Source organism: Poecile atricapillus, chromosome 8 (assembly GCF_030490865.1).
Source record: "Poecile atricapillus isolate bPoeAtr1 chromosome 8, bPoeAtr1.hap1, whole genome shotgun sequence".
In the NCBI taxonomy this organism is placed as follows: Eukaryota; Metazoa; Chordata; class Aves; order Passeriformes; family Paridae; genus Poecile; species Poecile atricapillus.
The window spans coordinates 7738439-7751529 of record NC_081256.1 but is presented as its reverse complement, the minus strand read 5'-3'; the positions used below and the strand labels follow the sequence as shown (position 1 = coordinate 7751529).

Sequence of the window (13091 nt, the reverse complement as noted above, 5' to 3'; positions counted from 1 at the left end):
AAGGATGTTACAACAAATGGAAGCAGGAATGTTTTGAAGAAGCAGTTGAGGCATCATTCTGCCACAAAGCCTCTTTCACCTCTCCTGTTAAGCAGGACTATCCTGCAAGTCCATCCTCATCCCTTTGTCCACACCTGCACATTTCTTTGAGAATCTTAATCAGCCCAAGAACTGCTTTTGGATTTATCCATTTCTATGTCAGGTAGCTGTGCCTCTCCAGGTGTTTGGCTCCTCTGAGGAAAAAATGATATTTATTTTTTGTTGTTTTCTTTGTGCAGCTGGTTTTGAAGCATTTATTTCAGAGCTCCAAATGGCACCATCGACAATAATCCCACAGAACAGAACCCAGCATTACAATAACTAAGTGGCAGGGAGCACATCCGTGTAGAGACCAGATGGAAAGGCAGAAGTCTCTTCTGCATCACCCTCTTCCTTTTCCCTGTTCAAACATATTCTGGTCAAGCAAAGAAGATCTCCTATTCGTATTTTCAGAGCAGGTTTACAAATAATGAGACTGTATTCCTTTAAAAATAAAGAAAACCAACTAGTCTCTCCTTTCAGGAAAGCCTTCCTTCTTGCAAAACAAGTGCTGCTCTTGGAGAGAGCATAATTGCTCAGTTTACAGTGCCAGAGACTCATTCAGGACAAGCTGATCATCCAGGATGTGTCTGATAAATGCTGGTTTTAGATCAGCAGTGCTGCAAACTGCAGCTGAAGGAGAAGGAAATAGAAGGGACCATGTGCAGTACGCTCCCACACAAGTGCTGTGTGCTGTCCCCTGAGGGCAGAACTCATCCCCAGCTGTACCACATGCCCTGTGGATACTGAACTTGCACGGCTCAGGGGCTGGGGGCTGACTGGACATTTCCCCCTTCCACATCCAGGGAGCTGGAGGCTGGAAGCTGCTTCCTCACACAACATTGCAATAGAACCTACAGCTCATGCTAGCTGAGCAGGACAGCTACAAAAGGCCACAAAAAGGGCAGCTGATACTACCTGAAGCCAAAGAGGCAGACAAGTTTCTGCTTTGAGCTTCTCAATCTTCTGGGCAGAAATATGAAGGAATAAACAAAAATGCAATTTGTATTTACTAAGAAATCTTAGAGAACTGCTTCATGAATCAAAGCAAGAACAAACACACACATCTGATGTGACAATCAGCAAACTGAGCTCATTTTTGTTTACTATTATCTAAATCTAAACAAAAAACTTCAGATCAAAAGGATAACAGTTCTTTTTTTGCCCTACAACAGCTGTGAGATAGACTGAAACTAAAACAAAGTATCTCCCAAAATCAAAAACCTAAAGAATAGAATCATAGAACCATTAAGGTTGTAAAAGATCTCCAAGACCATCAGTGGTTACCTTAGCAATTTTCCCCATTTCACAGATGTTTGCTTTTTCATCTTCAAACTCTGTAAAGGCCTCTTCAATCCTGGCAATGATTTCTTCATGGTTAGTGCAGACATTTGGGAGTCCTTTAGGGAAGTAGAAACGTGGAATGTTTATGGGCACAGGGGTACTGCTGGTGGCTTTATTCACAGGCAGAGGAGTGTAAGTGCTAACCACAGGCTGCAGAGGGGCTGGGGATGAAGTTCCTGCCTTCTTCTCTTGTTTACTTTGAGCCTGAAAATACAATGAGTAACAAACACATTTTAACATCATGGTACATAGAGCAGGAGAAAACAGTTTGTGCTTCCAGTAATTAGGAGAAAATTAAAGCCCACCAATAATTAAATCATGGCATGGGGATAAAAATGCACCTTAAATAGGCAATTAAAAATTTCTGCATTATGAACCAGTGTGAATTTAGCATAAAAGCAGGTGTGGCCCATCCTATCTCTGAGCATTTTACATATATAGCTGTGGATCATGATTTCCTACTGAGTCACAGGAGAACACACTGCAACTCAGTGTGTTCCACTGACCACAGACAAGAACAATGCTTTTTCTTCTCATGCTGGTCTTGGTCTTGTCATTCTGCCCCATGAACAACAAAGTATCTGCTCTTTAGTATTTCCCCTCTGAACCAGAGCACCCACCCACACAAACAGCTTGCCTAAAGTATGTGCAAGCTTACATTCAAACAAGGACATTATCTATCCCTTGGGCACATAATTAGTTTTGCCAAAGCTCTGCTTCAGAGATAAATTAAGAAAAGATTTTCAAGACTTCCTTCTCAATTTCAGCAAGTCTTTTATTCTGTGCCCAACTTAAACAGTCCCGGACCTAATTTTGTCAAAGGTACTAAGCACTGGTAAATCAATTTTTCCATCAGGAATTAGGAGCAGCCAGCAGAGTGTCATCAGGCACTCACATGATGTCTTTTCCTCATTCCTGTCTCAGACAAACATATGGCTGATCTGCTGATCCCCACTGGATCCCCTCTCCAATGGATCTCTAGTTCTAGCTCTGCATCAAAGAAAGCATTTGTATTTAAGTACACAATGAGACTCTAAACCAGGGAATTTTTCAGACATGGGAGGGACCATTTCTTAAACTTTGACAAGTAACTACAGTATAAGCTGCAAATTCAGCTGCTGGAATAGGGAGGGATGAGGAATTCCCTGCTCCCCCACAGAGACACTCCTTGGGAAAAGGCAACAGGCTTTCCCACTGCACAATGGTTCCAATGCAAGAGTTCTATTAATGTAACAACATATGTGATAAGGCTCAGAAGGCAACAGTCAAGTAAATACAGCTGCGACTTTCAGTTTGTTTATTCTAACTATTTTAAAAAAAAATGGTTTCAGGATAAAGCAGCCAAGTCTGAGTCCACTAAATGCAGAAGAATGTATATGATGAACTGACTTTCCCTCATTATTTTCTGTAAACTTGGAGCTTTTTTTCTCAACACATACTGAATCTCCCAACTAGCCACAGATTTGCTTTCAATAAGGTAAAGAGGTAAGAACTGTAAAAGCTTCTTTAAGCACTACTTTTACCTGCAGTTTATAATACTTTATAACCCATTCATCAGAGACCCATGAAAGAAGAGAGAGAGAAGGATTTTCCTCCTCTTTATTCCTCTGCTTCATGGCTCTTTTTTAAAATGGGACGACCTCTTTCTTCTCCCAAATGCTGTCCCATTTCAGGACAGAAGAAGGGGGTCAGCTCTGAGGCTCAAGGAGTTCCTGGACTCACGAGTACTGGAGAAGAGTGAGCATCAGCCGCAGTCACTCTGTCCTGCAGTAGGACAATGAAGGTGATCTGAGGTGGTGGCAGAGGTTAAGCTGGGGAGAGCTGGACACTTACTCTGAGAGCACAGTTGACTGAGTTCAATAAAAGACAATCCTTCTCCTGGCTTCTTTCCTCAGCAGAGCACCAAAAGCGAAGCCCGGACCAAGTGGATGTGTGTAGGGAGGGAGCAGCTGGCCCCAGCTCAGGGATCACACAAATCACCACTTCTGCTTTTACCATCTGCTCTCACCCTGCCTGCCCTGCCCAGCCAGGGGCTTCTCCAGCCAGGACGTAGCTCTGCTCAGGAGATTTTCCTTTCTGGATCCCAGCAGAGGGGAAGTCCCTGCCAGTCTCTCACAACACCATATTCATACAAACAATGCAAAGCTGGAAAACGTCGAGGTGCCAACTGCAGCCACTTGACTTCTATAATAAGACTTCACATCAGTTTGCTCGAAGGCCACTTCTCACAAACAAATTTATTGCTCCCTAATCTCTTCAGGATACGCAGGCCAGCACCGGGAGGAACAAAGAGAAATGACTCAAACTTAACAAAAAGTTCCACTAACCAAGATTTCTTTCAAAGGACACTGACTCTTCACTGTAACAATCCATCCCCTTCCCCTACAGTACAAGGGAATCATGAAATTGTCTTTTTGTTTTCTTGGAAGGTGAAGAGAAGTCCCCAAGCAGAGCACAACAGCACTGGGCCATTTTCCTCCTCTTCTGCATTTTACAAACATCCCAAAATGGCATTTGGCCTGAGCTGACCATGCTGGAACACAACTCTGCCAGGTCTCCACCTCCCAAAAACCTGAGCAACTCTTCTGCCTCCAGGTACTCCCAGAGCCAGCAATGCTTGGTACCAGCTCACACAAGTCAGGACCACAGAGGATGTATGAATTTCCTGATTCACATCCACCACACATGCCAGAAGGTCAGATACCTACAGGAGAAATACAGGGAATTCTGCAGGGCTTTGAAGGAGGGAGCCAGTTTGGACACAAGTTCCCAAGTGACCTTCCCAGTAAGTCTGACTCACTCACTCCTGCTCAGGGATAGCTGCTTTTCACATTCTGCCTCAGGAATAGAAATACAATTTTTGAACTTTGTCTTCCTCCTCCTCTTAGAAGAAATGAGCTATTTATGACAAAGAGAAAAAAGCAGCAACTAGTCCTTGAGGATTTTGTTCCCTAGAACAACATTACAAATTAATACTCTGGGATGGCTATAATCAGATGCAAACCACGACGGACACAAGAAGAAGTTAATTACAACTTTTTGTGGAAAAAAAAATTTAAGAAATAGGTATGACAAGAAATTCTGTGGAAATTCCTTGGAAATAAACAGTTTCTCATTGCAAAAAATTAGCCTTAAATGCTGTTTGCCTAGCAGAACACACTTCTCCAAGAGGGATGTGCATTTTCAAAGAGGACAACTAAGAAAGGAAACGACAAATAGTCTAAGAAATCTTTTAGCTTTATTACAATCATTAACAGATAAACTTTTTTCTTTTTTTTGTTCAAGAGAAAAGGTGAGATTAAAGGCTATTTTTAAATACCACTCTAGCATTCTGTAATTTACCCTAACAAAAATCCATCCATCCACTATATCACCTTTTGCCAGCCATATAATTTATTTACGGGCAGACAAAAATAGTGACATATGTGTTATAAATAAACCAGACAGAACTACAGCCTCATTGTAGCTACACAAACAAAGCACAGACTAAACCTCTGCCATCCCAGCCTGTGTCCCGGGGATGTGCCAGTCCCAGAAGAAAACTCCATGGAAGGAAGCAGTATCAACATCAACATCGAGTGCTCAAATTCTTTCTACTCCTTCCTCCTGGTCCCAGGCTCCAACAGGGTACTAGGTAATACATTTACCAGTTTCTTGCTTTATTTCCAAATGGGATATTGTAATCCTCTTTTCTAGGGTACAGTGACTCAGCCTGGGTTCTCGCAGTCCACAGTGCTGACTTAATGTCTCCTTTCATTTTTCAGAGTTCCTGCCTTCCTGAAGTCTGATGGTACCTGGCCACAAGCCATCCTCAAAGCTCATCAGTTCTCCAGCACTGGTTTGTATCCATCACCCAAGACTTGCCCTCCCTGAAGCCCTTTCCCATCAACAAACCTTCTGCTGCCTCTTTCTTATCCATTTCTAAGGACAGCAAACAAAGGCTCATCTGCACATGGCTCCAGACATCACAGACCTATGAGAAAATGCATTTCTGGAGAGAATATTTTCTTTTAGAAAGCAAACTCACTAGCAGAAACAAAGTCCAATCACAGCAAAACAAAAACGGAAACAAACTCTACCTAAGCAACTCAGAAACCCAAAAGGATTTAGGTAGGAGTAGACACAGTGTTAATTGTAAAGTTGGATCAAGTCCCTCATGGCCTTATCCAGTTGAGTTTTGCAAACAGAAGCCTCACATGCCCCCACTGACAAGTGTGCCTATAGATCTTGGACACAGCCCCCAGCACCAGTGTAGGCTGGGAACCCACTGGCTGAGCAGGAGACCTGCAGAAAAGGGCTGGTGGAGGGGATGGTGTGCACAGGCTGAGCATGAGCCTGCAGTGAGAGCTGACTACAAATAAGGCAAATGACGTCCTGGACTGCCTTAGGAGTAAGGCCAGGAAAACATGGGAAGTTGTTATCTCTCTGTCTGACACTGGCCAGGCTGCATCTGGGTTCCTGGGACCAGTTTAGGGCCCTCCCTTCAAAAAAGTGACGGGAACAGACAATTCAGAGATGTAAAGGAAAGCTGGGATCAGGATCAGGCAGGAGGAGACACTGAGGGCTGGCCCTGGATAGCGAGGGGAAGGCAAGGGATGGGCTAAACACAGCCTGCAGCTCTTGGAAGTGCAGTTACAGTGACAATGGAACCAAACTGCAGCTTGGGAGGGATAGGCTGGAGGACACTGAGGGAAGTAGAGCCTGTGAGAGGTCACCAAGAGAGGCTGGGCAAATCCCTATCCTTGGGGAAAGCCAGTGCTGATGTGACCCAGTATTAGAATTCCTAGAGATGAGATGTTGGATTAGAGACCTCCCTTCCTCCCAACACTGCTATGGGAGGCTCTCTGATCTGTCCATAAACAGTCTTGCAAAGGATAAGCATAAGAACTGAAATTTCCACCTCCTGAGACGAAGTTTACCAACACTCTTCTCCCCTGCCTTCCTGGCCAACATCGGTGCGTTCCACAAAGCACCTCTCACTCATCCCTCCGCTCCCTTTCACCACCTAATCACCTTTTCACCTGCCAGCACTTTTGTTTTCTTACTGGGTCCAGTTATCTCTACTCTCAGCTCATCCCAAGCCCCAGGTAGAGCCCCACAAGGCACAACATTTAACTACAGCTCACTGCTGCCACGTGGGAGAGCTCCCATCACTGCCCTCCACCTCCAGAAGTCCACTGTCCGATGGGAACCGATTTAGCCCCCTTGGAAAGGCAGCAAACAGACTTGGCTTTGCTGCTGGATGATACTCTACTGTGTTATGAATTAAGCCAGCGCACAGAAAGACCTGTGGGGCAAGAGAAGGGTTGACACAGTGTGAGGAAGTAGCAAGAAAAGAAGAAAAAGACCATTTTTTTTGAATACTGCAGGTGCCCACAGCAGTATTTCACTTGCCTTGAAGCAGCAGCCCCAGACCAGTCATTCCTAACACACTCAGCAGCGAAAGTGCTCCTGCTTCACACCGGGCAGAGGCTCATGGACCAAAGCCTCGTCCATTTTTCCAGCTGTTCTACCCGGAGCTCTCAGCCCTCCCTGCAAACCCTACCCTGGCTATATCCTTAGTGATCTGGAGAGGGAATTTAGCTGTGCTGTGGTTCCTGACGGTCTCTCCAAACTGCTCGGCCCCGCCCAAGCCATTACTGCACATTATTACCTCATCCAATTCTCCCCCAGGGAGTGAAAAACACACGTTCCAGAGATTTAACCTCTGAGATGTACTTTAACCTGTCACCAGAACGCATGAAAAAATGTGCCACGGTATGTTTTGGAGCATTTTTAATGCTGTTTCTTAGGAAACGGCTGCACTGCTCCTAATCTCAACTTTTTAACTTCCTCACTGGGTCACCTATTACTTAAATACAGATAAAGCTCAAGATGGGCCGTTTTCAGCAAACTGTGGACCTTCTAAATCTGGAGTGACTACACGTCCATTTGGTGTCCTGGCACATCCAATCTTTTGTCAGTTGTTCCAGAGAGCGAGTACAGCAGCTGGGATTTACCAAAAACATACAGCTGTGATACAATTTCCATTTCTTTGGCTACACCTCTGTGATCTTCAGGGTCTTTTCCAGACTAAATGGTTCTATAATGTCCTTCAGGCACAGCCCAGAGAGGGCAGGAAACAGCACAAAGATGCACCTCGAGATGGTAAAATCATAAAATCCAAAGCCAGGTAGACTGGTCTGCACAGATTTGTACACAGCAGACAGCAGAACATTGTGGTTCTTCCAACATGCAACAACAAACATTCAGAGCAATCACACAAAAAAATCTCATAGAAAACAAGACTTACAATACTTCTCCCCATTATTAAATCACTGCCCTTGCTGTTAATTTCCCCCCTTGTTTACAAAGACATTTTAACTCAGCAATCTAAGCCTGGAAGGTTTATTTTTAAACCTGCTGGTATCTAGCTGCAAATAACTTTCTGCAAATAGACACGCCTAGAGGGGATACAGATTGATTCTCTGATCCAATAAAAAATACAAAAAAAAAGATAAAAGAAATGTCAAGCATCCAAACCTGGGCCTGCTGGAAGGCCTTGAGCCGCCTCTTGAATCGAGATGGAAGAACAAAATCACAGCCCTTGGAAAGGAAAGCTAGCTCCCCTCCCAGATCTGGGTCTCTCCGCAGAGAACTCTCCTTGATCATCATCCTGGGCAGCTCCTAAGCAGATGTTGACCTTTCCAGAAGGGGCACTGCCACTCTGTAGGAGACCACGTCAAGACCAGCACGTTGCTTTCTTGGTTTTGATTTTTTTACAGGCAAAAAATGACAAATGGCTTCAACATATTATGTCTTCTCTCTCTTCACAAGGACAACATCTAGCAATTCATCTCACTCCTGAAGCCAGAGTTCTCTATTTTAACCAATATTCAAAGTGTCTTTCAGTACCACCAGGATCTTCTGCCTTCTTGTAATACTTTAATTGAGAAACATGATCTACAAGTGAATCTATTTCCCTGCTGGCTACATGACAGACAATCTGTCCTTGGCTTGTAATAGGCCAGGGGTGACATGAGAAAGGAAGCACCCACCACCACTACCAAGAGCTCTAAAATTAGATGCTCTGCAGAAGTGGCTAAATATACCATCTTCCCCAATAGTTCCTATTTTGTGTGCTCCAGTGCTGAGACCTGAGGGGCACCCCTGGGTCAGTCAGGCTCAGCTAGAGTTAAACCAGGCTCAGACAAGGGCCCTGCCTGTGGAATGGCAGTGGTTTGAGGTCACTGTGGCTGAGGTGATGAAGCAGAGGAGCAGCATTAGTTCCCACTCTTGACTGAAGGCTGTAATTTTCAAAAAACATCATTTTTTCTTTCTTGCTGGAAAAACCAAATCATCTAGTTCCTTTAATGCCAAGCAATAAGGATGATCATGAAGTCATTCCTAAGCAGCTCTGAAGAAAACAGTTTCCTAAAGACATCAAAATGCATAATTCTTGTTACTCACATTCCCCGTAACTCTCACGAGGCAAAGGCAAAGCAATTCTCAGGGGACAATAGTCTGCTTTTTCTCTGCACAACTTGGAGCAAGCAGACTTCAAATCCTTGCTCTAACTTTGCCTAGGCTTCTTAGAAGTGTGTTCTCCCTCCTTTATCATAAGAATGGTGCTGAACAAGGGCCTAAATCCAATTCTTCCCACACAAAAGAGTCCCATGGAGTGCTTCCCCTACTAGACTGTAAAATGTGAGCCACTCTGCCAGGATGCTACGTTCAGTAACACAGAAAAACACCCAATTTTGAGCTAGTAGGGCTTGCTTTCATCAAGGTATTGCATTTGAAATGCAAAGATCTCAGTGAGCCTCACAATAGAAAGCTTTTACTGGACACGTGCCTCTGATGTATTTTCCTGGGTTCCTGTAGAAAGCCCTAAGTTAACACAAAGCCCAAATGAGAACAAAGTCTAACAGAGTAGCACAAAGAAGATGGGGATGAAAAAATAACCTCCAAAAAGAAAAAGGCAGGCAGGAATATTTGAAGTGGAACTGCCACCAAATAAAGGATATACAGATCCATATGCAACACATTTGGAACAAATTTGGTTTTTCTTTCTCTGACAATTTTTATCTAAACATTAAGGCAATACCTAAAGAGCCCATGAGGCTGCACTGTACTGGGAGTGCTGCAGATCTCATGGAGCAGCATGTCAGGAGGTGATTTATTGTAAATCAACTGTGGCAAGTGATGAATTACTTCATGTTCTGCTTACAGCCTGCAGAGGAAATGAAGCCCAAGGAACCTCTCTGACCTCCAGCTGCATCCAGACCAGCTACAGAGACCTTTGACAGACGTATGCATTAAAGAGACACGCTAATCTGGCAGCCACTAGTTAAAAATCCAGTACATCCAAGTACTTTTCATGCTTAAATTAACAAGTCACAAAGGATCTCAGAAGTTTGGGAGGTTTTCACTGATAACCTGAAAAAATGCAAGTAATCCAGAGGCACAGCTCACTGTGGCTGTATTCCAGTGTTTTGGAATAGCAGGTTTCTAACATGCTACTTCCTATCCTCAAAACACATAAAGTGGGTATAAATAAAGATATAGAGTAGTGTGAGAAATTGACAGTAAGAGAATCTTGTTTCAACAGCTTCAAAGCCACCTGGACAAAACCCACAGCAGAGAAGTCTGGTCTCAACAGCCAGACCAACTGCAAAAACCACAAACCCAGAAATCCCTCCTTGATGTAGGCGACCCAGGTTAAAGGTGAGAGATGCCAGATTGCCTCTCTTAGTCACCTTTCATTCTGAGATACCTTAGATTCACTTAATACTTGTTATTTCAGTAACCATTACCAACAGAAAAAAAAAAAAGCCCCATGTTATTCACTATTTGTGTTAAGAGGTAATGAATAATTGATGTTTGAAATTGTGAATAGCTTAAATGACAGATGTTATCACTATTGGATCAAAGCAATTTTTAACATATGTAAGATGAAAGTTGATTTTCCAGAAAGAGTTTTATATTATATTTTAGATACATTTTGAGAATATACAATTATTTCAGAACAAAGTTAAAGCAACTGTGACATTATAGAAGCCACTTTTTACAATTAATCACCTCATGCAAGATCCTTGATAAGAATATCATTACATTTGCGATACAAAGAAGTGCACGAAATATGAGGGGGCAGAATTACAAAGTTGCAAGGTCAGCCTTAACTTTCCATGATTCAGAAACAGTTAATTCCATTCTGAGCCTTCTTAGGGCCCCCTGATTTAAGCACACAGCACGGAAATTTTGATGCAAAAAAGCAAAGTGTGTGGCCGTGAAATGGTGTTTCAGAGCACAGGGAGTTCAGAACCTTCTGAGAGTCCCAGAAACACCCACTCCATCAGTCATCCAGGAGAGGCAGGATTAGACAGAAGCTACTTAGAGCCCACCCAGAGGAAATGTGGAAACAGGGAACAGCCTCTGGGTACTTCACCCAAGGCTCTACCACTTGAGATACAGCACGATTATAAAGGTGGTCTTATCAACCCCACGGACCCTCTGCTCCCAGATCCACAGACCCTGGCCAGAAACGGTTGGATTACCCATCTGACCTCAGCCTGAGCTATTCCACTTGCTAAGCTAGCAGGAAACAAAAATGTTAGTTAGGTTTAACTTATATATAAGCACCATAGTCAGTATAAAGAGGGTTTCAGAATCATACAGTAAGAAGCAGAGGTATGTAGGAGAGAGAAATGGGAAGCAGAACTGCTCTTTCTGGCCCACTCCAACACAATAAATGCTCTTCAGGAGATCCCCAACAGTGGAGGGACAAAAACCAAAAGGGTCTCTTTGATACAAAGTCTGGCCCTGACCTCTGCTCCCAAAATTATTCATAAACTTTATTCAATAACTCTTAAAATACAACACATGAGCAGAATATGCAGCAAAGCCCTGCACCACTCACAGTTGATTCTGAAAACAGAAGGACCACGTTGCTTACAGATTTTTCTAGGGTTCTTTCACTAGAGCACCACTCCAAGCATTAGCTCAATTTACTTTGTCAAATAAACCAACCTGGACAGGTGCCAGACCAAGGACACAGGAGGTCAAAAACATCCACCAGTAACTTCTCCAAGGACTTTGCATATGACATTTTACTCAAAGGTAGCAGTCTTTACCTTCCAACACACCTCAACACTCAGCATTTCTGCAGGTCAGCTCACAGCATCCCAACAGCCCCATCTCCACCTTCTTCATTGCTTACTGGTCCCAGTTTCCCCCAGTTCCCTCAAACCTGGATGCTGGTCCATCCAGGATCCTTATAGCCCTCCTCACTACAGACAAAAATACAGGTAAGTACTAGGGAGCTTGCTGGCTTCTAAAAGGCAACTGTACTGCTCTCACTGAACTATTTTTTCAAAACCAACATACTAAAAAATCAGCTTAAGTCAGGCACAGAGAACAGGAAATCCCAAAACAAATAGTTAGGAGGTTTAGAGATAAGCAACGGAAAACTGGATCTCAGAATGGGAAATGTTGGACAGTCTAAAAGTATGCAATGCTTCCTGGCCTGCCCAAAAGAAGCGTGATGCCCTTATTATGTGCTCTGCAAAACTGATGGACTTCTTGAGTATTCATTTCCTACTTTCTAAATATTTGGCTTTTGAAGATGAAGAGGCAAGTAATCCTATTGTTCTCTGTGGAGGATCATAATTGGGTTTATGATAAAGAGGAAGTCTGTTGCTGGTATAAGTTAGCACAGATTTAACACAGGCCAGCTGAGCCAGAGAACAGCCTGGGCTGAAGGATTCTCCCTCTCCTTTTTCATTGCTTAGCATTTGAGGGATATTAAATCTGTCAAAACTTTCACGAATGAAAGGTATGCTGCGTTTTCATCAGTCTCAGAGCTCTGGGGTTTCTGCATATGTGGCCAGCTATTTGACAACAGTTTTATGAGCCTTAAGAAAATACAATAAATACTTTGCATAATTGAGGCACACATGCGATACCAACTGAGAATCTACATGCAGCTTCAATAACATCCAGAGTGGTCCAGGAATATGGATGTATTCCCTAGATGCTACACCTAATCTATGCCACAAATAACAGCAAACCTCAGGGCAAGTGCAGACCAACAGCCCAGTGCCTTGTGCCCACTGCTGAGGGGACCAGCTGCCTCCACATCCTCTGCCTCCCCAGAACAGCTCTTCTCACCCAGGATCTTTGGTTCTGGGCATCTGCACAAGGCAAGGGCTGTGTGACTGCACGGAGAAGCAGAGCTCTGGGAGCTGTGGAGCACATGTCCATAGAAGGCAGGTTGGGAGCAAACTAACACACAGCTAGGTGGGATCAGGGGAACACAACCTGCCAAGGCACCACACTGAGAAGCCACTTGGCAGCATAAATGCATCCCATTTACAAGCATTACATAAAATCTGCCACAAACCCAGCGTCACACTTCATCAAACACATTTTTGTTTGAACTCACAAGTTAGAAAATTTTGTAAAATAATGTACAAGGCAAGATTACAAGGGATTACTTTAGAAATTTTAGAGCTGTTTAATTCTACACTCGCTGAGGAAAAAGATTCTTTCCCTTGCTGGAAATATCAGAATATCATTTTCTGTAAGCAAAGTTGCCCAGAGCAACAACAGAAACTCTTGGAAAGCCTGGTCTAAAAGGATCTCAGTACCATCATGTAGGGTAAGACACAACCCATGTATGCAGTTTTTCA

At 43.6% G+C, this 13091-nt stretch overlaps 1 protein-coding gene across 2 annotated transcripts in view; it reads right to left on the bottom strand.

Annotated features, from left to right (window-relative positions):
• The window catches only part of PPP2R3A (protein phosphatase 2 regulatory subunit B''alpha), a 39293-nt gene that overhangs the window by 23270 nt on the left and 2932 nt on the right, over nt 1-13091 (bottom strand). Inside the window, exons 1-2 of one of the 2 annotated variants that reach the window (XM_058843584.1) lie at nt 7945-8360; nt 1366-1626 (exon numbers count right to left, since the gene is read on the bottom strand). In XM_058843584.1, coding sequence (XP_058699567.1) covers nt 1366-1626; nt 7945-8076 — 393 coding nt within the window. In that variant the 5' untranslated portion in view covers nt 8077-8360. Of the gene's footprint in view, nt 1-1365; nt 1627-7944; nt 8361-13091 lie in introns of those variants that run through there. The other variant, XM_058843583.1, reaches the window with a different exon arrangement.